Here is a 27,248-nt window from a genome sequence, read left to right as displayed (position 1 = left end):
ACCGAAGCCTGATTTTGATTGTTTGATAGGATTTAGGAGTCAAGATGAGCCATTCTTATGGAGAAGCAGCTTGGGTGGGCCCGTAAGTTGGGTGGGGTAGAGCCTCTGAATCTCCAAGGTGGATCACACAGTGTTAGCCAGGTCGATGGAGTCTCAGATATGGCACTAGCCTACCAGCTCTGTTGGGGGAGGGCTCACAAAGGGACAGTGGCCTCTGCTCACCTTGATGCCAGACTTTAGTTTCTCCCAGTATACCACTAGTGCCCTTCAAGCTGCCACCCCGGTGCTGGAGCCCAGAGGGAGTGAGTCAGAGTAGGTGAGTCCATGTGTAGGTTCCCCAGGAGAAACTGCTTAGGGCTCCATCAGCCTCCTCAACTGACTCAATCCCCACTGGTTTTTGCAGCCAGAAGTTGTCGGGACTTACCTTCCTTGCACTGGAATCCTGGGCTGAGGGTTCTGGTGTGTGTCTGGGACTCCTCACTCCTGAGATATCCCTCCTGAATTTTTCTATATGTGGGTGTGGGACCAGCCCATTTTGTATCTGTGCCCCTCCTATCAGTCTGGATGGATGTGGTTTCTTCAATTCCATTGTTATCAGACTTCCATCAACTTTATTTCTTACCTTCCTTAGTAATGGTTGTTCTATATTTTAGTTGCAATTTTGATGTGGTTGTGTGAAAAGGCAAGCCATGTCTGCCTGCTTTGCCATCTTGACCATAAGCCAACATGTTATAGTCTAAAAACATGTAGGCTTTAGGAAGTCAAGTTCAAGGATAATGGATATAACATAATGTAGGTCCTAGTATTTGTTAAATTAAGTTGCTGGTAGTTTGTTTGTGTAGCTAGGTTTATATAAAACTAAAATAAGGACTTATGATTCAGGTTGATTTGATTAATTACCAAGTTTCTTTACTCTCTACAAATACATAGTATTGGATCAGCAAACTTTTTTTGTGGTGTTGAGCTGTTGGTTGCTTATACTATTGAGATGCTTACAGCACCTGAGTTAAAATGAAAAAAGAACCTCTTTATCCTGATTGTTGTCTCCTTGCTTTGTATGAAATGAGCATCCTTTTTTTCTATGAACAAAGAAGGTGTTACTGATGATAAAGTTCTGTGAGCTGATAGTCTTAAACTTGATTTTATTTTTAGGTACAAAGCTGCACCTGTCTGGTTTTTAGATATATTTCTAGCATCATCTCTCAGTACATGCTGTCGTGCTGCTTTCTTTTACCTCATCTTGTGCATTTTCTTCCTGCCCCTCAAAACTCTTCTTTTCCTGTTTACCTGATGAATTCTAACGTAATCTCGTCTGTGAAGCCTTTTCTGATGTTCCTAGGCTGAGTTGTCTGTGCTTTGTTTCCTGACACTTTATACGTACTTCCATATAGTCCTGATAACTCCATTATCATTGTATTTACTTGTGTTTCTTGTTTATTTTTTTAAAGATTTTATTTATTTATTTATTTTTAGAGAGAGGAGGGGAGGGAGAGAAACATCAGCGTGTGGTTGCCTCTCATGCACCCCCTAACTGGGACCTGGCTCACAACCCCGGCATGTCCCCTACTCTGGGAATCCAACTGGCACCCAACTGAGAACCCTTTGGTTCTCAGGCTGGTGCTCAGTCCACTGAGCCACACCAGCCAGGGCAGTGTTTCTTATTTAGAATGAGAGATCTTTAGAGCAGATACTCCTCTGTGTTGATCTTGCTATGCCAAACACCCAGGACAGTGGCTGCTCTATAAGTAAATTAATAGTGATGGGTTTCTGCAAGAGGGTCAGTAGTGATAATTCTCACCACCTGTTTTCTTGTTATCTTTTGCAGCTGTGTATGCCCAAAGGGCTGGCATTCAAGACCCAGGCTGATCCCAGGGAGCCCCAGTTCCATGCCTTTATTATCACAAGGGAGGATGGCTCTCGGACATTTGGGTTTGCCCTCACGTTTTATGAGGAGGTGACTAGCAAGCAGATCTGCAGTGCAATGCAGACGCTCTACCACATGCATAATGCTGAGTATGATGTCATATATGCTCACTCTGCTGATGGCCGAGACCACAGTGACATGGAGGATGGTGAAGGCACACCTGGGACCAAGCTGCAGCGATTCAACTCCTATGACATTAGCCGAGACACGCTGTATGTCTCTAAATGCATCTGCCTCATCACACCCATGTCCTTCATGAAAGCATGTCGGAGTGTTCTGGAACAGCTTCACCAGGCAGTCACTTCACCTCAGCCCCCTCCACTGCCCCTTGAGAGCTACATATACAATGTACTCTACGAGGTGCCACTCCCACCTCCTGGCCGGTCCTTGAAGTTTTCTGGGGTCTATGGGCCAATAATCTGCCAGAGACCAAGTACCAATGAGCTTCCCCTATTTGACTTTCCTGTCAGAGAGGTCTTTGAACTGCTTGGGGTGGAGAACGTGTTTCAGCTTTTTACTTGTGCTCTTCTGGAGTTTCAAATCCTGCTCTACTCACAGCGTAAGTCAGTGCTTACTAGAGCTCCTTTCCTGCATAGGCCCTCCCTTCCCATGTCAGAAATAATGGGGCTGACTATAAAGATCAAGGGCTATTATAATTTGAGCAAAACTCAGATCTTTTTCAGGTCTGTGGTGGATGGGAAACCAATGGGCCATGAGAGGGGAAAGGAGGGAGAAAGAGAGGAAGAGAAACATCAATGTGTGAGATACACGTTGATTGGTTGCTTCTCGCACATCCCCAACTGGGGACCAGGCCAGCAACCCAGGCATGTACCCTGATTGGTACTCGAACCAGGGCCAGTGCTCAATCCACTGAGCCATACTAGCCAGGGCAGGGTACCATATCTTGTTGGCTATTATCATGGCCTTCTGTTGGGCACTCCAGTCTATGAGGGGAACTGCGCATCCTGATAATAATCTCTTCTGCCTGATGTTAAGTAGGGGCAGGAGGCGTTGTTCATGGGATGCTGACTGTCTCTCAATTCTGTTCTGTTATTCCGAAGAGTTATTTCTGCCCTTCCTTGACTTGACAGTAAAATCAGATTCACAAACAATGATCGTTCACATACAGGGTTGAGCAAAAGTAGGTTTACAGTTATAATACAAATAAATAACATAATAATAAGTAAATAATAGTACGAGAACAAACTGTTTCGTATACCCACGACTGTAAAACCTACTTCTGCCCACCCCTGTATTTGGGGGAAAAAAAAAACAACTAAGAAAATGGGGACATGTTGCTTCTTTTTGTTGTTTGTTATAGCTGAACTGTTTTTGTAAGTGAGAGGTTACATGAATGTGAGCAGCAGATTTGTACTTAATAATGGAGATCAGAAGGAAACATGTTGATTGAATGACCCAGACAAGTAACATAAAGTTCATTCACTCAGTATGTATGTATGGAGAGTCTGCTGTGTGCCAGGTATTGTTCCAGGGTCTGGAGATACAGTGGTGGACAAAACAGGTAAAAATTCTTCCTACAATGGAACTTATATTTTAGTGGGGAAAGAGAGGTAAATAAATAAACAAGCAAACAAATAAATAAAATGTATAGTATGTAAGCTGATACTATGATCCACGGAGAAAAGTAAAATAGGAAGAGATCAGTGTTTGGGGAAGGGAAATGTCAATTTTTAATAGAGTGATTAGTTCAGGCTTCTCCAAGTGACCTATCTTAATAACTGTAGGGGAAGTAATTAGGCAAAGGGCCCAGGAAGTATAAAGGTTCAGAGACACACATGTGTTTGCTTTGTTCAAAAACAGTTGGGAAGCTGGTGGGTGGAATGGAGTGAGAGGGGAGTGTAGTAGCAGATGGTGTTAGAGACTTAAAAGGACACCAGACTGTACAAAGTCTTGCAGGCCGTTGTAAAGCCTGTGCTATTCTGAGATGCATAGTCATGGGAAGTTTTAAGTTTTTGACTTTTTATCTTAAAATAATGTCCAGCTTATGAAAGTTTCAAGAAATATTGAAAGAGCTGTTTGAAGAACAATTCACCAGTTGTTAACATTTGGCCACATTTGTTTTATCATTCCTCTCTTTTCCTCTCTCTGGTATAATTTTTATTTACTTTTTAAAGATTATTGTATTTTGTCCATTACCATTTATCGCCTCATGCCCCCTCCTCACTGCAGTTACCGCTGTTGTTGGTATCCATGAGTCGTTTCTCTCTTTTTTTCCTCAATCCCTGCGTACCCTCTCAGCTTCCCCCAGAACTACACCCCGCTTTCTATCTATGAGTTGTCCTCTATTTTGCTTGTTAGTTCAATTTGTGTTCATTAGATTCCAAATATGAGTGAAATAATTGCTTTTTGTCTTATTCTGACTGGCTTATTTCACTTAGCATAGTGTTCTCCAGGTCCATCCATGCACCCTTTTCTCTCTGATGTCTCTGATGTGTGTGAACTTAGCTGAACCGTTGAGAATCATGGTAGATACCATGTCCATTGATTCCTAAGTGCTTCGGCTTTTATTTCATAAGAACAAGGACATTTTCTTATGTAACCATAGTATGATCACCAAATCTAGGAAACTTAATATAGATACCATCTATATTCAAGTTTTACCATTGTCCAAAAATGTCTGCTATAATGATCTTTATTCCTGATCTGTGAGCTAGTCTATAACATGCATTGCTTTTGTCAGTTCTTTGTCTTTCATGATATTGATATTTTTGAAGAGTACAGGCAGGGTATTTTGTGGAATATCCTTCAGTTTGGGTTTGTCTGATGTTTTCTCATGATTAGATTCAAGTCATAAGTTTTGGGCTGGAATGTCTCAGAAGTGATATTGTGATTCAGTGCATTATATGAGGAGGCACGTACTGTCTATTTTATCATTATGGAGGCACATGATGTCATTTTGTACTAATTTTGATAATGTTAATTTGATCACTTGGTTAAGATTAAGATGATGTCTGCCAAATTTCTATACTGAAAAGTTATCTTTTTTCCCCTTTGTGATTAATAAGTAATTTTTGGGAGGTACTTTGAAACTCCATGCTGTTCCTCTTCAGAGTTTTGCCAAATGGCTTTAACATCCATTGACAATTCTAATTGGAATTAGTTATTACCTTCATGGTTACAAAATGGTTGTTTTCTTTCCTAACTCTATCTATACTGTATTTCTTAATTGGTATTTTACTATAGGGAAGAACATTTCATCTCTTTTGTTTCTTTATTAGTTTATTAGTGTATAGACTCATAGATTTTAATTTTATTCAGTAGGTTATACATTACTGTAAGTATTTATTTCGGTGCTCAAATTTTCTCAGATTTGGTCCGTGGGCGAAGGAATGATGTTTAACCTAGAACAGTGGGTGGTATATAATGGGTACTCAATAAGTGTTTGTTGAATGAATGACTAACTTAGGCTTATTAATAGGAACACTCTTGCTACTGTATTAAGAGTCTACTCCCAAAGTGGGTATGGAGGAAAGCAGAGTCCAGTTAGGAAGTCATTGCAATAATCCAGGTAAGAGATAATGTTGGCTGCGCTGCTGAAAATAGCAGAAGTAACAGGGAAGTAGTATGAAATGGTTGGATTCTGGATGTAATTTGAAGGTGAAGTAACAGAGACTACATTGAATTGAAGGGCACATACCCCATCTAAACTGGATAGCCAGTAATTACCTCCAGTTGATTTCTTGTGGGAATGCTGGCCTAATGGTGTTAGATCTTCCAATATTTCATGAGGGCCTAGATTTAAAAAAAATATTTATTTATCTCTAGAGGGGAAGGGAAGGAGGGAGGGAGAGAAATACCAATGTATGGTTGCCTCTCGTGCGTCCCCTGTGGGGAACTGGCCTGCAGCCCAAGCGTGTGCCCTGACTGGGAATCGAACCGAGATCCCTTGGTTCGCAGCCCTGTGCTCAATTCACTGAGCTACACCAGCAGGGGCAGGCCCCAGATTTTTAATGTTAAATCTCTGATTTTTAAACATTGGCAACAACATTCTTGTTAGATGCTGCAGGCCAAACAAAAATCACCTGTTGGCTGAGTAAGGTTCCTGAGGCTTCATCTTGCAACTTCTGGTTTGGAATATGAAGTTTCAGGCTCCTTTCTCTGGGTGAAGTATAGATTTGCACAAGTGATGTTGCCTTAGTTATGGTTTCTTGACTGGAGCTTGGTGAAAATAGTTTGAAACAGTGACTTAGCTGAATAGTGAAGACTGGTTTTAAACAGAGCAGAGAGGAGGAAACCAAACTGGATAGGGTGTTAGGAAGTGCAGTAGCATTTAAGTAACTGTAATACATAGAGGATGTTTAGAGGCAGCAAAAGGAAGATTAAAAGTGGGGATGTGACAGGTAACACTTTCCCATCAGAGCTTTAATACGTCCCAGAGTATGGGTGATTGTATCCATAGTACAAAGACAGTGGAGGTTTGCGTGTAGAATCAAAGTGAACTCAGGATGCAAAGTGATGCTTATCACTGTCAACAAAAGGTCTTTCCAAAAACTTCCTGGGCATTGTCGACTGTGGCTGCAGCTAAAATGAAGTGGCCTTTTATTGGATGTAAGTTATACTCTTTATTATTAATAGAGTATTTTAGACAATTCACATAGGTTTTCTTGAAGTAGTTTTATTTATGATTCAAAGGCCTTATGTGGATGAAAATCTCTCTGGTCCTCCAAAAACATGCCATCACCACTTAGAGTTGGCTTTGCCCACTGCATGTCTTGCCTTCTGAATAGAAAAGAGGTGTTTAGGGAAAAGGAGAGGTGGTTGCCTCTCACCTGCATGGTGAAATTGTAAGACTCTGAAAGTCTAACACTTTGGATGATTTATGTGGCAGTTGTGAGTGGTGTTTTTTTAAAATTTGCGTAGCTCGGTTTCTTTACTACTGGATAATATTTGTTCTTTAGGTTATATAGAGATAGTTTTTTAAAAAATAGCTTATTTTTTAGTGGATGTTTCAAAATTACTTATAGAGCAGATATAGAGCAGATAGAGTAATTTTCTGTGACTTAATAGGGTAGTGAATTGAAAAATTGAAAAAATCGTTGAAGTCTGGGAATCTTAAAAATGATGCATACGTCTATTAAACATTTTAACTTAAAACATGAGTGTATAGTCACCAGTCTCACTATATATAGTCACTTTGTCCCCATATGCTACTGGTGCCTTTGAAGCTGCTACCCCGGTGCTGAGCTCAGAGGGCATGAGTCAGAGTAGGTGAGTCCATGTGTGGTTTCTTTAACAGGAATTTCTTGGGGCTCCAGAATTTTCTTCCACTGACTATCCCTGCTGGTTTTTGCAGCCAGAAATTGTGGGACTTATCTTCCTGGCACTGGAATCCTGGGCTGGGGGTTCTGGTGTGTGTCTGGGACTCCTCGCTCCTGAGATATCTCTCCCAAATTTTTATCCACTGCAGGTGGGTGAGAGAGTAGCCCATTCTATGTTTGTGCCCCTCCTACCAGTCTGGATGGGTGTGGTTTCTTTAATTCCATAGTTGACAGACTTCCCTTCAACTCTATTTCTGATGGTTCTAAGTGATGGTTGTTCTATATTTTGGTTGCAATTTTAGTGGTTGTGGGAGGAGGTGAGCCATGTCTGCCTATGTCTCCATTTTGCCCAGAAGTGGGTTGTAATATTTAAATTTATACACACACACTCACACACACATATACATACACATATGTATATGTACATATATACATATGCACATATATGTATACACATACATTATGATATCTTAAAATTAATATACCTATTCATATGTGTTTTAAATGTGGTATATTAAAACGGGGAAAAAGCATTTTAATCATATGGTAGAAACTTAAAACATTATAAAAGGGTGTATAGTGAAGTATGAGACTTCCACCTCTGGTCCCTGGTTCTCCTTCAGGGAGATTGCCACTATTTTCCTGTTTCCTTGCATTGTTACGCATATACAACATGTGTATATATGGGAGCATATGAATCATTGTTTTGCACCTCTTTCACTTACTAATACCTCTTGGAGATATGAGGATAAAGAGATTAGGTTGTTTGTTAAGAATAAAGAGTACACGAGAAACATCCTTATCCATGTAGTTTTCACAGCAATACAAATATTCAAGGGCAGTTTATAGTTAAGTTTCTAATGTGTAGGAACTGCCCGACAGTTTATGAGTGGACTTACCTGTAGAGCGATCCCAAGCCTGTGTTCTTTGCACAGAGACATGCCATAAAATGTGCTAATTCTGTCTTCCTCACTGCTTAGTGGTGGTTGTAATCCCAGAATGTTTTGCATTATCTGTTTTTGTTAAAAAGCTTTTACACATTAAACATTACAGGAGCTGTGAGAGAACCTTGGCAGTTGATTTTCATTGGCTGAAATGCTTTGGGTACAGATGACCTTCAGCCGTTTCCGGTTTATTGGTTTCACCTTCTGGGAACCATGAGCACACAGGCAGTGGCAAAGGAGGTACTGATTTTATCATGTGTATTGGTGTGTAGAGATGGGTTTTGTGCTGTTACAGCTCTTGGAGATCAGCATCCTAGTGTGGGTACCACAGATTGCTGTATCCCTGAGGCATTGTTTATTAATTAGGTCATTCCTCAAGATGGGTTGTCAATATTAAAAAGTAGAGAAAACCCCACAACTCACACAAATCAGAAAGGCTATAAAATTCCAAATTTTTATTACCTATAAAGCCAAACCACATAAATGGAAAGCAGTTTAGTGTTGAAAGAGGTTATGTCTCACCTCCAAAAGTGTTTTGTTTCTAACAATACCATAATTTCAAGGGCATCACAAGGAATTCTTCAGAGATTTCAGTCTGATGCAAATAAAGTTATCCACTGTTGCAGAAATAAGTGGGCTGAAAATTTCAGATACTAGATTAGATTCATCCAGAAGAGTAAGGGAAAACCAGAACTGGACTTCTGTGCTATTGAAAAACCGGCTTTTGTGCAGCAGAGAAAGCCCCTTTCAGACTCTAGCATGCCCTGCTTTGTGATTACAGAGTAGACCTTCACAGACACTGTAGCTAGAGCCCAGGAAGACTCATGACAAAGGCATTTCAGGGACTCCTTTACTCAGAGTGTCTGTCTGTCCTCTGTTAGATGTTACTGTCCTGGAGCAGATGTGCCGGGAATTCCAGCCACATAAAGCACCTGCTTTATTGACTCTGGGTGAGAGAAAGAAAGTTTTTAAATTTTTTTTCATGATTGAAAAGGCCTGTGGTACATCCTACCTAATTTTTTAAAGATCCAGAAATGGGGTGTGTGTGTGTGTGTGTGTGTGTGTGTGTGTGTGTACTTTGAAAAGAAGGTGGGTTTATTCAGTGTAATATTTACTTGAAGTATGTGTTTAAGAGCCAGTGTTGGAACACAGTAAGACTAGACCATTGGCTTTTAAATATCACTTGAAAGTTTTCTAAGCTTTTACATTCTTTTGGTTCATCTTAATTTGAATTTTAAAATAAATTCTTATAATGTCTGAGATTCTCAAGATTATTGCTCTTGAATAGATTATTTACAGATGTTCATATCTATAAAAAAGAGCTGGTATGGCTCAGTCTATTGAGTGGCCTCCTGTGAACTGATAGATCATTGGTTCGATTCCCAGTCTGGGTGCATGTCCTGGTTGTGGGCCAGGTCCCCAGTTGGAGGTGTGTGAGGGGCCATCACACATTGATGTTTCTCTCCCTCTTTTTCTCCCTCCCTTCCCCTCTCTCTAAAAATAAATGAATAAAATCTTTTTAAAAGAACTGGAAAATATAAGAATTGAGGTCTCATGTACAGATTCATTAGAATTCTAAATAATTGTTAGAGTAATCATAGAGCAGGAGAATTTCAGGAAAAAGCAGGTGAACAAGCAGAGTTATACAGTGCCCCATAGAATTGAGATAGTGCAGAAAGATCAAAGGTAGAGCTTGCCAAAATTTGTAAGAGCTCGTCTAAATTTTATTATTCGGTTGTTGGCTTAATTTCATGTGTGACTACGTTTCTAAAATCATATATATAAAATCTAATTTAATCCTTTGAAGAGGTTATTTTTTTGTAATTTTGGAATTGTCTTTATTGTTATCTCCATTGTTGGGGGGGCATCCTCACTAAATAGTTTTTAATATGGGAATGACAATGCTTTGTGTGGGCACAGTAAAAAATGAGATAGACTTTCTTTTTAAATTTGTATCAGTCTAGCCCTGATCTTCAGTGACTGAAAAATTTGTGCTCTTTTGTCCTTCTGCTAAGTCAGTTGTATGTTGTTTTTCACTGTTGGTGATCAAATCTCTGAGCTTGGTTTTGCCCATTGATTGGTTACATCATTTATCTGTCAAGTGTCTTAGTTTTCCCAAAACAGCATTTGATGCCCTTTCCTGTCGTGTACTCAAAATGATAGAGACTGTGAAGTTTTAGTCAACAATTTGTATTTACTTGCATTACTAGTTAAGAGAAAACACAGTGGTTTCCAAGTTATGTTTTCTTTGCTTAGCCAGGATCAGGGCGATGATTTTCAGAGCATCATTGGTGAGCAGATGTAAGATGCTCCCTAGTTGATGCATCCCAGCTTCTGTTCGCTTCCTACTCAGTCTTTCTGATTTTCTGGAAAGCTTTTTGTTACTTATGCTGTAACTCTTTTATGAATCAAACTGTGATTTGTTTAAATGGTGGCATGAGTTCTTAGTACATGAACCCACTTTAACCCTTCTGAAAGCTCATTTGGAGCCAGTCATTCCAGAAGGATATTACTCAAATATTTTAAACTGTGTATTCCTGCTTTTTGTCCCTTTTGCTCTGAAAGGGGAACATACTGCTTGTGAATAGTAATTTTTTTTAGTTTCTATTTTAACTGGTCCATTTTATTGGCTTTGCCCCAGTGTGTTTATTACTCATTTAAAAAAAGAAATTGCATTCCGAAGAGCTAAACTATGAACACAGGCCTTCCCTTCCACACTGTTTCTGACCTAAAAGAAGAGTTTTGAGTCGTGAGAGTCAGTCTTCTAGGTCTTTCAAGTTCTAGGGAAGATGGGTTAAAATAACCAGTAAGGACAAGTAAGGACAAGTTGCACCCCCTGTTGAATGCAGACAAAATCTGAGTGTTGAAGGAGTCTGTTTGTCTTCTGTGCTGAGCAGAGACCCAGACTGCTATTCCTTTTCTTTTGATTTCAGTTCTACCTGAGAGAACATTCTGGTTTAGTGTTTGGAGCAAGGTGCTATTTATTAAATTTTATTATAATTAGGGACCTGTGTGGGAGGGTATATTTCAACTTATGATCTGTCGAGGTCTCTGATACCCACTAAAAGACTCATACTCTGTACATACCCTTGCTGAAGTTTATTCTGATCCTTTCTAAATGTGAAATTGTTTTGAAGAGTTTAACTTACTATTTGGGAAGCAAGTACCTTGTTTTTGACTGTTCGGTTTTTGTGTGTTTTTCTTTTGACCTAGATTACCAGAGGCTGATGACTGTGGCGGAGACAATTACAGCTCTCATGTTTCCTTTCCAGTGGCAGCATGTCTATGTCCCTATTCTCCCGGCTTCTCTCCTACATTTCTTAGATGCTCCTGTTCCATACCTGATGGGCTTGCATTCCAATGGCCTGGATGACCGGTCAAAGCTGGAGCTGCCTCAAGAGGTGAGAGAAGTGTGGAGCTTGAGTGCCGATGCTCCTGGCCTCAATCTGGAATTGGGAAGAGAAGGGCTTTGGGATATGCCCACTGTGGTGTCACCATGTTAGTTTTCTTTCATTTGGGGGAGCATTAATAACTTTCCAGGAGAAAAATAAAAACAACGAACATTTACCACAGTTTATATCATTTCAGAAACACTTGTCATCTTTATCACCTGACATGAGAGGGGCCCAAACCCCCTCCCCCCAAAAAAACCAGAATTATCTTCTGGAGGGCAGGCCCCTTGTAGTACAGCCTTCCCACTGTGGTGAGTGTTCTAGGAACCCATCTGTATCAGTGTACCAGCTGGTGTTGTTGTGAGAGGCTGTGTTTGGTTTCAGTGAACTTTTTTTTGAAGACTATTTCAGCACATTTGCCCATTGCATGATGGGTGATCTATGAGTGCATCTGCCCACACCATGCTGGGTGTTCAGCAGTTTTTGACCAAAAACATTGTGATCCCCGTGCCCTACCCTCTCTTATTCACCAGATCTCACCTCGAGCAACATTTTTGTTTTCCCAATGAAAAAATTGCCATGTGGAAGAGGTGAAACAAAAAATAGCAAAAGCACTAAAAGGCATCAGAATCAGTGAGTTTAAAAACTGCTTCAAGCAGTGGAAAAAAATCTTGATAGGTGTATTGTATCAAATGGAGATACTTTGAAGGTGACTGAAGTTTAAACATGTAAGAATAAATACACAACTTTTTGTAAGTAAATTCTGCTTTTTTGAACCCCTCCTCGTATAAAGTCCCTATTGTGATCTCTGTATTTATACAATTATGAATCGCCTTTCTCAACCACAGTATTTTACACACTTTAAAATTTTATTTATTTATTTGTTTTTAAGAGATGGGTAAGGGAGGGAGAGAAACATTGATGTGTGATCAGTTGCCTCTGGCATGCCCTCAACTGGGGACCTGGCCTGCAACCCAGACAGAATAAATACCCTGACCAGGAATTGAACTGGAGACCTTTTGGTTTGCAGGACACCATCCAACTCACTGAGCCACACTAATCAGGGCTATCGTAAACATCTTAAACATACACAAAAGAGTAGCATAAGGAATCCATATGTTTTCTGTGCCCAGCTGCAACAGTTATATGTATTAAATTATATATTTCTATACCTACCCTCCCCCCTTTATTTTAAGGAAAGCCACAAAGTATAATTTTATAATAACTCTGATGGTGAAATAGATCAGTGGTTTACTTTGACAGCCCACAGTTGATCTGTGACACTTGATTTGATTATTGTGATTCTTGTGTTACCGAGTCAGCTTTGACAATATTTTTTGTTCAATATAAGAAGGCCTTGAGAGAATGCTTTTTTTTCTTGCTGTGAGGGTGGCCTGCTCCTCTTTCCTGTTGTTTTAAATACCAAAATAAAAGGTATATATTTATATGTTTACTTCCTACTTTATTCTAAATAGATTTAAAGCATTATTAGATATAAGATTGTTTTGTTTTTTTATTTTCCTAGAGTTACTAATAGAACTGGTCTACCATTTTAGGTCATTTTGTAGCTGGTATGAAACCACCTGGGAAGGGCTTTCCTGTTCTGACTTCCTTAGTCATTAGCAAGCTGGGAAGAAGATTTTGGAATGTATGGATACTGGTGTCAACATGATTCTCTTTCCTCCCTCCATCAGAATTTTTTTTAGGGGGGAAGATTTTTTGTGTGTAACTGAAGAATATGAGTAAGGGGACCTCCAAAAAGGGGAGCATTCTCATGGAATTGGATCTGAGCAGCATTCATGTCATTAGGCATGTCTGTGTAGCATGCTCAGTGAAACTGCTGATAATTATGTCACATTCGTAATATTATAGTCAAATGCATAATTATAATTCTGTGCATTAAAATGCACAATTATAATTAATAAATTATTGTCAAATGCATCTCTTTACTGTTTTTTCTTTTCTTTGGTTTTATTTATTTATTTATTTTTAAAGATTTTATTAATTTTTAGTCCCCATGGGAAACTTTAGACTGGGGAGGAAAGAACTGACTTTCTCAAGGAGTGAAGCACCATGAAAGATTCACGAGTGCAGAGTGATAGTATCTTTTTGAAAGACAGCTTTGGGATATCTCATAAATGATACATTTCTAGTAAAAAAAATTCTAAGTGTACAAAAACATAAAGAATAAAGTAAAAATTACTTCAAATGTCACCACCTAGAGATAACTACTTTTAACATTTTGGTGGACATCCTGTGTGTGTCTTTATGCTGCTAGAAGGAAGTTTTGAGGGGGTACTGGGGAAATTCACCTGGGCCTGTGCAGAAGGGCATTATCACAGTACTGGGGTGGGGCCAGCTTGATTTGTAAAAGGGACTTCATCTAGAACGGTGGAGAGTGTACATTCACTGGCCCTCCGCTATATCAGAATTCATCAGTCGCTACTCCATCTTGGGCATCAGAAGTCTGAAAAGCCCTTTGTTTCTTTCTACAACAACACATGAACTCATGACCCTGAGCAAGTGAAAGTAAGTGCTGGGCTGCTTTTGCGAGGTGTCCTTTGTCCTGTGCTGCTCTTTCTGGCTTTTCGTTGTCTGAGTTCAAGGAGTCCGTTGTCCACAGCTATGCCAGGGGAAGCAAGCAGAGGATATAAAAGTAAAGAAGGTGCTTCTTCTGTCTTGGGTCCTTCTTTCCTACTTTTTCCCCTCCTTTCTCAGGACGCTCCTTCATTATCTTTTTCCCTGTAAATTGTGTGTTGGGCTCCCCTTCAGTGAATAACGTGAGGTAGATTATGGGGTGAGGGTGGCTGTGATTTGGTGTTAGGAACTTAGGGCTAGGAAATGGCACTGAGATCTCTAGCAGGAAGAGATTTGAGAGACTTTGGGATTTGGGGGGATCCACGTGGTCCTTACCTCAGAGCAGCTAAGTCTTCCCATGGCCTTTCCTAACAAGGCAGGAGGGTAACTGAGGAAAGCTGATCATTTCCCCTTCCAGGCGACTTCTCATCCGCTGAGCTGTTTTGCAGGAGTTAGCCTCATCTCAGCTGTGGAATGGGGTACACGAGGAATTCGAGGTGGGCTTCTGTTTGGCAGAGCCCTCTGTGTGCTGGCAGGAAAGAACATGAGGCTATTCTGTGACCTGATAATTAAATGGTCTCATTTTTTACTTTGCCTTCTTATCCTTAACTCCTTTAGCCCAACTCTACAGAGAATGGCTAGTAGTGTCTACTCAGAGGTTCCTGTGTTACTCTAGCCCATTTCTGAAGTGTCCCTGAGCTCTTTTCTCTCTCTAATCACCTCCGATCAGGAATATATCTTCAATATGTGGATATAGCATTTGGAGTTCATAAAATTCTTTACAGACATTCTATATTTGGTTCACAGCATTGGGAGAAAAGCCAGCCAAGCACTGTAGGGCGGATGCAGTTATTTTTAGCTACCTTAGTGTTTCCTATTGCACAAACTGCTTTTTCCCTCTGAATCAATGGCACAAATGCATTGTGTGCCCCTTGTGGGCCACAGTACTTTGTTCTGTTAGCTGAATGGTCAGGGCCTAGGAGGCTGGCAGGTGATCTTCATGACTAGATGATTTAGTTCTGTCTTTACTGTCTTTTTAAGTGACTCGGTCTGAAAGCATTTATTAATTTTAAAGTCTTAAAGGAATAAACAAAAATAGCCTTTTAAACATTGATTGGTCCTTTACCTTAGGCAGGGTTCAAAGTTGTTATCTTGTGAGGAAGTCTAGAAAGCTAAGTTTTAAGTGATTCATTTTCTAATCTTTACATCAAGAATGTAGGAAAGTTCTCTTTTTTAGTTATAGATTGGTAGAGTAATTTATACACTGAGCAAATGTTTAATGAATGAATGCATTCATGAAGATGTTATGACATACAGTTTTAATAAATTGAGAATTTGTGAAATGGTTCTGTTAAGCCGGACTTACGTTACCATCCTGCCTTTTCTTTTAGAATGAAAGACTTAATTGGTACAAGGATAAACAAAAGAGTCAGTAGACCAAGGTTTTGTTACTCAATACAGACATCTAGCCAAAAGAGGGACTGCTTAGTAACAGAGCTGGAAAAATTGCTTGTTCATAGGGGAAAAAAGGATTTCTACACCATAATAAAATAAATAAGATGGATTAAGAAGTTAAGTGTCAAAAGCAAAAATCTAATTTTTCTGGAAGAAAATATTAATAAATACATTTCTGACTTCTGGTTAGGGACTTTGTAAACAAGATACAGATTAATAAATTTGATTTTTTTAAATTAAGGAAAGGACATCTTTAAATAAAATGATGATAAAAACTATGAGAAGATATGTATAGCACATGTAACATACAAAGAGTTAGGAAAATGCTAAGTAACCCAATAGAAAAATGGGTTAAAAAACATGAAGGGTATTGTATAATATATATGCATTAAAATTTTTACTAGCAGTCACAGAGGTGTAAATTAAATACACCTGTTTCAGTGGCAGAATTAAGAATGATGATACATTAACATTTTTATTTATTACAGGATTTTCCTATGTAGTGATTATACACACACACATATATACCTTCATTTATTGAAATTTTTATTCCATAGTGATAATAACAATGTTTGATTAACATTTGTTATGTACTGTGGGCCTAGCACTGTTCTAAGTCTTCAGTATTTATTGTTTCATAAACCTCAAAACAAACCTGTGACATTGGCAATATTATTCCTGTTTTATGCGTGAAACAAATTCTTAAACACTTACCAGTGCACTGCAATGAAGGAAATGACAGATATTTTGGTCAGAACAGGTTCATGGTCATAAGATAAATTAAAAAATAAAAGGCATTTCTAATTTATAGCTACATAAAATTTCAACAGGGACAGAAGCTATAAGATATTTAGATTAAATTGAACAAGAACTGTGTAAGACCACTAAGGGGAGGAGTGGATGGTTAAGAGCTTGAGGGTATGACTGAAGTCATGTAAGCTAAGTTCAAATTCCAACTTTAGTGCTTACTAGCTGTGTGGCATTGGACAGGTTACTTAACCTCTATGTGTCAGTTTGGTCTTTAAGTATAGATTTTACCAAATTGTTCTTTGTTAATCCAGATTATCCACTTCATCAATAGTGTAGTGTATCAGAGTGTTGTCTCTTTATCCAGAACAATCTTAAAGCCAGAAGGAAGCACAGATCTTACAAATCAAGACCAAGGCTCAGAAAGGGATAATAGTATGCTCAGAGTCATATAGGAAGATAGTGACAGAGTCAGATCTGGGGCCTAGACTTTCTGACGTACTCCTTGTGTTCTTACTACTGTAAGAATTAATGAATTTGATAAACATTTTATGAGCATTTATAATATATGAGACTTTTTTGCTAGATGCTAAACATAATAATTCTCACCACTCTGATTTTATCTCTTTATTACCATTTTATAGCTGAAGAAACAGAAGCAGATAGTTAAGTAACTTTCTCAAGCTCATACAACAAGAGAGTGGTAGGCAAGGATTGGCATTCCGGTCTGTTCTCTTCCTGAGTCCCATCTTCTTTATACCGTACTTGATACTTGTCCATTTTGGGTGTTTTTGCTTTCCTCTCTTGTTCATTATCCTTTCTGAAACTTACTCCTTAATGTTCTGTTCACTCACATTCCTCATCCTGTTTTGACTGCCAGGCCAACCTCTGCTTTGTGGACATTGACAACCATTTCATTGAGCTGCCAGAGGACCTGCCTCAGTTTCCCAACAAATTGGAGTTTGTCCAGGAAGTCTCTGAGATTCTTATGGCCTTTGGCATTCCTCCTGAAGGAAACCTTCATTGCAGTGAGAGTGCCTCCAAGCTGAAGAGGCTCCGGGCGTCTGAGCTTGTCTCTGACAAGAGGAATGGGAACATCGCAGGCTCCCCTTTGCATTCCTATGAGCTCCTCAAGGAGAATGAAACGATCGCTCGGCTGCAAGCCTTGGTCAAGAGGACTGGGGTGAGCCTGGAAAAGGTAAGATGCTGTGTATAAATCTGTGACAGGTTTGTCTGTGTGAGAGTCCTGTCCTGGTGAAAATTGCAGGATGAGAAAGCACTCAGTTCAGGAAAAGGCACATTTGTTTGAGTGAAAGAATGCCCTTGTACGGGAGACAGTGGATTCATCTCTGGCAAACATTGACCTAGTAAATGCTACTTGAATCTAAATCTGGGGTTAAATCCGGGTAGCACTTCACTTGGTCATCAAGGACAACCTGCTTTTGTTCTATTTGAACACTGTAGAGTGACTTGGTTGGGTAATCTTTGTGTTCAGACCTCTTTCAGATCCATTGTCCTGTGAGTTTCACAGCAACCTAAAGCATACAGAGGAGGTGTTAAATCTCTCTCTCTTTTTTGGAAAGCAAAGCAAGTGGGAAATTTATTAATGAAAGTATACTTCCCAAGAAATGGGTGTGTGCTATCTCTGGCCATGAAATGGCTTTATTCTATTGAGGGTTATAGGAAAAATTTTTAAAAGATTTTATTTATTTATTTTTAGAGAGACAGAGGGAGGGGGGAGAGAAACATTGATGTGCAAGAGATACATTGATTGGTTGCCTCTTGCACACCCCCAACTGGGGGCCTGGCCTACAACCCAGGCATGTACCCTGACTAGGAATTGAACCAGTGACCTTTTGGTTTGCAGGTTGGCACTCAGTCCACTGAGCCACACCAACCAGGGCTTTAAAAAATATATAGATATATATATATATAGATAGATATTTTTTGTTGTTGTAGATTATGCTATTACATTTGTCCCATTTTTTCTCCCCTTTATTCCCTTCACCTGTACCCCCACTCCAACCAGCATTCCCCCACGTTAGTTCATGTCCATGGGTCATACATATAAGTTCTTTGGCTTCTCCATTTTCCATACTGTTCTTAACCTCCCCCTGTCTATTTTGTACCTACAATTTATGCTTATTTTTCCCTGTACCTTTTCCCCCATTTTTCCCCTTCCCTTTCCCAGCTGGTAACCCTCCAAATGATTTCCATGCCTCTGATTCTGTTCCCGTTGTTTGTTTGTTTAGTTTGTTTTTATTTTTGTTTTTTAGGTTCAGTTGTTTGTTGTCATTTTACTATTCATAGTTTTTTTATCTTCTTTTTCTTAGATAAGTCCCTTTAGCATTTCATATAATAAAGGCTTGGTGATGATGAACTCCTTGAATCTGATCTTGTCTGGGAAGTACTTGATCTGTCCTTCTATTCTAAATGATAGCTTTTCTAGATAATCTTAGGTGTAGGTCCTTGCCTTTTGTGGCTTCAAATACTTCTTTCTAACCCCTTCTTGCCAGTAAGGTCTTTTTTGAGAAATCAGCTGATAGTCTTATGGGAAATCCTTTGTAGGTAACTGTCTCCTTTTCTCTTGCTGCTTTTAAAAGATTCTCTCCTTATCTTTAATTTTGGCTAATGTAATTATGATGTTCCTTGGTGTATTCCTCCTTGGGTCCAACTTTTTTGGGACTCTCTGAGCTTCCTGGACTTCCTAGAAGTCTGTTTCCTTTGCCAACTTGGGGAAGTTGTCCGTTATTTGTTCAAATAAGTTTTCTATTTCTTGCTTCTCTTCTCCTTTTAGCACCCGTGTGATTCAGGTGTTGCAATGTTTAAAGCTGTTCCAGAGGTTCCTAAGCCTCTCTTCATTTATTTGAATTCTTGTTTCTTAATTCTGTTCTGGTTGAATTTTTATTTCTTCCTTCTGTTCCAAATCATTGATTTGAGTCCCGGTTTTCCTCCTGTCACTGTTGGTTCCCTGTACATTTTCCTTTATTCCCCTTTGCATAGCCTTCACTTCTTCTTCTATTTTACGATCATACTCAACCATTTCTGTGTGCATCCTGATTACCAGTATTTTGAACTTTACATCAGAAAGGTTGGCTATTTCTTTGTCACTTAGTTTTGATTTTGGATCTTTGGTCTGTTCTTTCATTTGGACATATTTTTTGGAGCCTTAGGTATTTGCTAGGGCGGGGCAACCCACTTCGCTGTGTTGTGGCACTGTATGTGGGTGAGGGGGTCTTAGAGGGAACAAAGCTTGTTGTGTAGTTCTTGGCTGGCTTTCAGTCACTTCTCCTGCTACCCACAAGCAAATTGGGCCCTTCTGGTGTTGATTCCCAGATGGGTGGGTTTGTGTACATTCTAGGACCCTGTGGGTCTCTTCAGTGAATACTCCTATGAGGCTGGGAGTTCTCCTGCTGCCAAAACCCCCATAGATTTTTATAGCCAGAGATTTTTGAGGCTTAATTTCCCTGTGCTGGTACCCTGGGCTGCATGGTCTGTCTCGCTCCCCAGTTGTTCCTCCCAGTTTATCCAAATGCAAATGTGGGACTACCAGGTCCAATAGCCACTGCATTGCCCCACCCCCTCTCCTCCCTGGCTGCCTGTCTCTCCCCCTCCTACTAGTCTGGATGAATGTTTCTTCTTTAATTTTTTGGTTGTTGGACTTCCATACAGTTCAATTTTCTGGCAGTTCTGGTTGTTTTTTGTTTTTAAATTTGTTGTTTTCCTTCTTTTGGTGTGCAAGGGGCAAAATGTATCTGTATTCAATGTCTTTATTAGCTCAAGGAACCAAGGCTTAGAGAGCCTGCATATTTTACCTAATATCCAATGACCTAATAAGTGGCTGAGCTGAGGCTAGAACCTGGTACCTTAATTTCTAGTCCTATGTTCTTTCCAGGGATGTATTTAGCTTTTTATTTTTTTACTTTAATGAGACTGTCAGCTTTCTGCAGTTTTTTATGCTCCCCCAATTTCACTGTTAAATTACTTTTGTTAATTACATATGGGCTAATGTAATTATAAAATGGGCTGATGTAATCATTTTGTTGCGCTGGGTTTTTTTTAGTGAATTGTGAAACATTTCATTTTCCTGCTTTATTTAGATAGTAGGGCAGATATTTAAAAAAAATCATTACAGGGACTTTCGGTCAAGATAGAGGTATAGGTAGACATACTTTAGCTCCTTGCATAATCACAGAGAGAGTTGAAACTAAACCTCAAAACAAGTAACACCCAGAGCTGTTAGAAAATTGAACTGTTTAGAAATCAAAGGATTTTAATTTAAATTCTTGGATTAAATCCAATTTAATCCAAGGATTTAAATAAACTACACTTATCCAGGTGGGTAGGAGGGGTGGAGAGGTGGAGAGGCAAGGAGATGTGGTGTGGCGTGGAGGGGCAGCATTGATGTAACAGGCGGTCCCACTTTCACCAGTGGTGGATAAAAATCAGGAGGGATACCTTGGGGGCTAGCAATCCCAGTACCAGGCCAGATCATACAGCCCAGGGTTCCAGCTCTGGGAAGTTAAATCCCTTTAAGTTCCTAGCTGTAAAAATAAGTTGGTGTTGGGGCAGTGGAAGACACTGCCAGGTTTTCAGGAGACTCCACTTAAAGGGCCCACATGGTCTTAGAACATGTGTAAACCCACCCACTCTGGGATTCACCACCAGGGCAACATCTGGAAGGGCACCAATAAAATATGGGAAGTGAGTGAAGTGACTAGAAACAGGACGAGTGCCAGGCAAACATCTAGAAGTCAGGCAGTGGCAGTGTCCCCTCTCTGAGCCCATCCCCCCACCACACACACATAGCCACAAAGTGGTGAAGTGGGTTGCCCCACCTTGGTGATTACCTAAAGCTTCGCCCCACACAATTTACAGGTGCCTTTTCTACAATAGGCCATGTTACTAAGACAGGAAGTCAAAGCAGCTCTACTTAATACACAGAAACAAACACAGGGAGGCTGCCAAATTGAGGAGACAAAGGAACATGGCCCAAATGAAAGAATAGAATAAAACTCCAGAAAAAGAACTCGACAAAATGGAGATAACCAACCTATCAGATGCAGAGTTCAAAATGCTGGTGATCAGGATATTCAAAGAACTTACTGAGTATGTCAAAAACATCAGGGAAGAAATGAAAGTTACGCTAAGTGAAATAAAGAAAAATCTACCTGGAACCAACAGTGGAAAGGATAAAGCTGAGATAATGATTTGGAACACAGGGAAGGAAAAAGCATTCAATCAGAGCAGCAGGAAGAAAAAAAGAACTAAAAAAAAATGAGGATAGCCTTAGGAACCTCTGGGACAACTTTAAACATACCAGCATCAGAATCATAGGGGTGCCAGAAGAAGAAGAGGAAGAACAAGAGATTGAGAACTTATTTGAAAAAATAATGAAAAAAACCTTCCCTAATTTGGCAAAGGAAATAGATATACAGGTCTGGGAAACACAGAGAGTCCCAAACAAGTTGGACCCAAACAGGACCACACCAAGACACATCATAGTTAAAATGCCAAGAGTTAAAGAGAGAATCTTAAAAGCAGTAAGTGAAAAGCCAGAGAGTTACCCACAAAGGAATTCCCGTAAAACTATTAGCTGATTTTTCAAAAGAAACCTTACTGTCAAGAAGGGGCTGGCAAGAAGTATTTGAAGTCATGAAAGGCAAGGACCTACGTCCAAGATTACTCTATCCAGCAAAGCTTTCATTTAGAATAGAAGGGCAGATCAAGTGCTTCCAAGACAAGGTAAAGAAAAGCTAAAGGAGTTCATCATCACCAAGCCATGAAATGTTAAATAGTTAAGAACAGCCCTGGCTGGGGTAGCTCAGTGGATTGAGTGTGGGCCTGCGAACCAAACAACCACAGTTCGCTTCTCAGTTAGGGCACATGCCTGGGTTGCAGGCCAGTTCCTAGCAGGGGACACATGAGAGGCAACCATACATTGATGTTTCTCTCTCTCTCTCCTTCCCTTCTCCTCTAAAGATAAATAAATAAAATCTTTTAAAAAGATAATTAAGAACAAGAGCAAAACTATGGACATAAAATGGTAAAAAATTCACAACTGTTAACAACTGAATCTGAAAAAAACTCAGTGAACAACCAGAACAGCAACAGAATCATAGATATGGAGATCATTTTGAGAATTATCAGTGGGCAGGGGAAGGGGAGAGAATGAGGGGGGAAAGGTACAGGGAATAAAAAGCATAACTGGTTAGGTACAAAATAGACAAGGAGGATATTTAGAATAGTATAGGAAATGGAGGAGCCATAGAACTTATATGCATGACCTATGGACTTGAACTAAGTGGAGATGATCGCTGGAGGAAATGGGGGTCCTGGGTAGAGGGAGTCAAAGGGGGAAAAACTGGGACAACTGTAATAGCATAATCAGTAAAACATATTTAGAAAACATCGTGGCCAGTTAGTAATAACTCTGTGTGGTGCCAGTTGGTTACTAGAAATAGCAGGGTAACACTTTATGAAGTACATGATTGTCTAACTACTGTGCTGTACACCTGAAACTAATATAAAAAATATGAATGTAAACTGTAATTAAAAAATTGTAAACATAAAAAGTGCAAAAAAATATCATGGCCAGTTATAGAGGAGCAGGGAAATAGATTTAAAAAAGGTTAAAAAAGACACAGTAAGCAAAAATTCGTAGGGAGACATAAGGAAAATGATATGGGGGAGAAAATAAAAAAGATGTAAGTCAAGCTAGAGTGTAGCTATGCTGCTTTGCATTATCATTTTTTAAAAAATATTTTATTGATTATGCTATTACAGTTGTCCCATTCCCCCACCTTCATTCCCCTCCACCCTGCACACCCTCTCCCACCCACATTCACCCCCTTTAGTTCATGTTCATGTGTCTTAAGTTCTTTAGCTTTTACATTTCCCATACTATTCTTCCCCTCCCCCTGTCTATTTTCTACCTACCATCTATGCTACTTATTCTCTGTACCTTTTCCCCCTTCTCTCTTCCTCCCACTCCCCTGTTGCTAACCCTCCATGCCATCTCTATTTCTGTGGTTCTGTTCCTGTTCTAGTTGTTTGCTTAGTTTGCTTTTGTTTTAGGTGTGGTTGTTAATAACTGTGAGTTTGTTGTCATTTTACTGTTCATATTTTTTATCTTCTTTTTCTCAGATAAGTCCCTTTAACATTTCATATAATAAGGGCTTGGTGATGATACATTCCTTGAACTTGACCTTATCCGAGAAGCACTTTGTCTGCCGTTTCATTCTAAATGAAAACTTTGCTGGATAGAGTAATCTTGGTTGTAGGTCTTTGGTTTTCATGACTTGGAATACTTCTTTCCAGCCCCTTCTTGCCTGCAAGGTGTCTTCTGAGGAATCAGCTGACAGTCTGATGGGAAGTCCTTTGTATGTGACTGTCCCCTTATCTCTTGCTGCTTCTAGGATTCTCTCCTTCATTTTCATCTTGGGTAATGTAATTATGATGTGCCTTGGTATATTCCTTCTTGGGTCCAACTTCTTTGGGACTCTCTGAGCTTCCTGGACTTCCTGGAAGACTATTTCCTTTTCCAGATTGGGGAAGTTCTCCTTTATTATTTGTTCAAATAACTTTTCCACTTGTTACTCTTCCTCTTTCCTTCTGGTACCCCTATAATTCAGATATTGGAACGTTTAAAGATGTCCTGGAGGCTCCTAAGCCTCTCCTCATTTTTAAAAATTCTTGTTTCTTCATTCTGTTCTGGTTGAATGTTTCTTTCTTCCTTCTGGTCCACTTTCCCAGTTTTCTTCCCATCACTATTGGTTCCCTGTTCATTTCCCTTTATTTCACTTAGTGTAGCCTTCATTTTTTCATCTAATTTGTGACCAAATTTAACCAGTTCTGTGAGCATCCTGATCACCAGTGTTTTGAACTGTGTATCTGATAGGTTGGCTATCTCTTGGTCGCTTAATTGTATTATTTCTGGAGCTTTTATCTGTTCTTTCTTTTTGGCCTTTTTTTTTTTTTTTTGTATTGTTGCAACTGTTACATATGAGGGGTGGAGCCTTAGGTGTTCACCAGGGCAGGGCAACCCAGTTGCTGGGTTGTGATGCTGTATGTCGGGGCGAAGTCCGAGAGAAAATAATGGCACTTACTCTCCTCTCTGTTGGACCTCGTGTCTTCCTCCGCTTCCCCCAAGCAAACCGGGCTTTTCTAGTGCTGATTCCTATATGGGTGGGCTTGTGTGTATTCTAGGACCCTGTGGGTTTCTCCAATGAACTCTCTTGTGAGGCTGGGAGTTTCTCCCTGTGCCTCAACTCCCACAGGTGTTTTCAGTCAGTGTTTTGAGACTTTATTTCCCGGCACTAGGATCCTGGGTTGTGCCATCTGTCTTGCTCCCCAGTTATCTGTGCACCAGCATGAGACCGCCAGTTGCCTTGCACACAGTGCCCCGCTTCTCAGTCGCCGCCTTGCTGGGTCTGCCCATTGCCACCCCACACCTGGGGTCTGCCAGTCGCCGCCTGGGCTCCCAGGGTCTTCCTGGTCCTGTCTTGAGTGCTCAGGGTGCCTTGCACACCCAGTGTCACCGCTTCCTGTGCTGCGACCCCTCTTGGCTCAGTGGCCAACTCTGCCCCGCCTACCAGTCTGGATGAATGTGTCTATTTCAGTTCCTTGGCTGTCCAACTTCCATACAGTTCATTTTTCTGTCAGTTGTGGTTGTTATTTTTTTTCTAAATTTTTGTTATCCTTATTTTGGTTGTACGAGGAGGTTGTACAGTGTGTCTATCTACTCCTCCATCTTGGCCGGAAGTCCACATTATCATTTTTTTACTGACTTCCAGATTTCCTCCTTCCCCAGACCCTTGAGATAAGTTGCACCTTTTTCTGTATTGCTCAATCTTTCTCTGCCTGTGTTGATCACTTTCATTAAATTTACTGAGTACCTGCGAGTGGAACATCTTATTTATCTCTTCTCCATGTCAGAATCTTTGTCTTTTTCTTTTTCTCTTCCCTTTTTCTTTCTTTTTCTCCCTCTTTCTTCTTCTCTCTCTCTCTCTTTCACTATTTGCTGCAAAGTAAATGGTCAGGGAGAAAAAAACCAATGAGTTGCATTTCTTTGGGATAAAAGGAAAAACTTGTGTGTTCTCAACTGTCGTTTCTTTTTTATAGCTGGAAGTGCGTGAAGACCCCAGCAGCAATAAGGATCTGAAAGTTCAGTGTGATGAAGAAGAACTCAGGATTTACCAGCTAAACATTCAGATCCGGGAAGTTTTTGCAAATCGTTTCACTCAGATGTTTGCAGATTATGAGGTGTTCGTCATTCAGCCCAGCCAGGATAAGGAGTCCTGGTTTACCAACAGGGAGCAGATGCAAAACTTTGATAAAGTGAGTTTAATCTGCTGGGACCATGGTAATGCATGAAGATTTAACTGATGATAAGTTTTTCTTTCTTACTACAAAGGAACTTTGAACAATATGGGGGTGCCAAACCCCTGTGCAATCAGAAATTTGTGTATAACTTTTGACTCCCCCAAAACTTCAGCTGTCTCTTGGTGTCTGTGGGGACTTGTTTCCAGGATCCTCAAAGATGCTGAAATCTGCAGACGCTCAAGTTCTATAAGTAAAATGGTGTAGAACAACGCATACTACTTCATGCATGGATTCCTAACTATAGATCAAAAATACTGTTTTCGACCTGTGATTGGTTGAATCCATAGATGCGAAATCTTGGGGTATGGATGGAGGACCAGCTATATATTTATTGAAAAAATATATGTGTGTAAGTGGACTTGTGCAGTTCAAACCTATGTTGTTCAAGGGTGAGTTGTATTATATGCTGGGCCAAGTTTATGGTCCCTCTGATGTTGATAAAATGCAAGGTCTGGTTACTTTAGAATAGAGGTCTGGTTCTTCACGTGATTTACCTTGTGTTAAAAAACAATGATGAAGAGATTTTGCTGTTTGCTTTTCATAAACACCTAGGGAACTTCAGAGAAGAATTATCCTGTTGGATCCTTTCGATGTGTTGCCTTTGCTGGTCAAGGCTGACATCCCCTTTTCCCCTTTTTCCATGATGACTCTGTTTCCTTGTCCCCACCAGGCGTCTTTTCTATCAGATCAGCCTGAGCCCTACCTGCCTTTTCTCTCAAGATTCCTTGAGACCCAGATGTTTGCTTCTTTCATTGACAATAAAATTATGTGTCACGATGATGATGATAAAGACCCTGTGCTTCGGGTTTTTGATTCTCGAGTAGACAAGATCAGGCTGTTGAATGTTCGGACGCCTACCCTCCGCACATCCATGTACCAGAAGTGCACCACCGTGGATGAAGCAGGTAAGGCCTGCTTGTTGCTGCACTTTCCAGCTTCTTGGATTATGTCCCTAACGTGTTCCTGTTCCTAAACATGCCAGCTCCTTTCCTTGTTTCTGCTTTTGTGTAAGTTGTTCCCATAGCCTGAAATGCTCTTTCCTGTCCTTTTTGCCTGGTTAACTTTTTTTAAATCCTTAAACACTATACAGTTAGGAATTGGTCCTGCTGTAGGTAATAGAGAATCTAATCAGCAGTGGGTTAGACAGATGTGGGGATTACTTTTCTTGGATTAGCAAGAGTGCATAATTGGTGGTTGCTGGCGTTGGTTCATTTGCTCAACAGTGTAATCAGGGACTGAGGTTCTAACTTTATACTCATCTGTCCTTAGTACATTGGCTTTTATATTCATGCTGTTGCCTGTTTACAAGAAGCTTTTTATGTTCACCTTCAGCGCAGGAGGGGAGGTTGCTACCAGCTGTATTTTCCCTTGTATCAGAAAGCAAAAGCTTTTCCAGAAATTCCCAACAACTCCATTGTCTCATAGGCCAGAGTCATATTATGTGACCATACTTAAGTGCAAGGGAGGCTGTGAAAGTGAGTCATGAATTGGATGTAATGTTACTTTGAACAATATGGGGATTCTATTAGCAAGAAAGAAAGGGCAA

General features: G+C 40.1%; 1 protein-coding gene across 2 annotated transcripts in view; it reads left to right on the top strand.

The window, feature by feature from the left end:
• The window catches only part of DENND5A (DENN domain containing 5A), an 88,526-nt gene that overhangs the window by 32,149 nt on the left and 29,129 nt on the right, over window positions 1-27,248 (top strand). Inside the window, exons 4-8 of one of the 2 annotated variants that reach the window (XM_037133802.2) lie at window positions 1,826-2,483; window positions 11,361-11,548; window positions 17,199-17,516; window positions 25,442-25,657; window positions 26,373-26,607. In XM_037133802.2, coding sequence (XP_036989697.2) covers window positions 1,826-2,483; window positions 11,361-11,548; window positions 17,199-17,516; window positions 25,442-25,657; window positions 26,373-26,607 — 1,615 coding nt within the window. The remainder of the gene's footprint in view (window positions 1-1,825; window positions 2,484-11,360; window positions 11,549-17,198; window positions 17,517-25,441; window positions 25,658-26,372; window positions 26,608-27,248) is intronic. The other variant, XM_053673063.1, reaches the window with a different exon arrangement.

The sequence above is a fragment of the Artibeus jamaicensis genome, unplaced genomic scaffold, assembly GCF_021234435.1.
Source record: "Artibeus jamaicensis isolate MK-2021 breed Jamaican fruit bat unplaced genomic scaffold, CSHL_Jam_final contig_797, whole genome shotgun sequence".
Lineage (NCBI taxonomy): Eukaryota > Metazoa > Chordata > Mammalia > Chiroptera > Phyllostomidae > Artibeus > Artibeus jamaicensis.
Note: the sequence above shows the minus strand (reverse complement) of the source record. Positions and strands in the feature narration are given on the sequence as shown.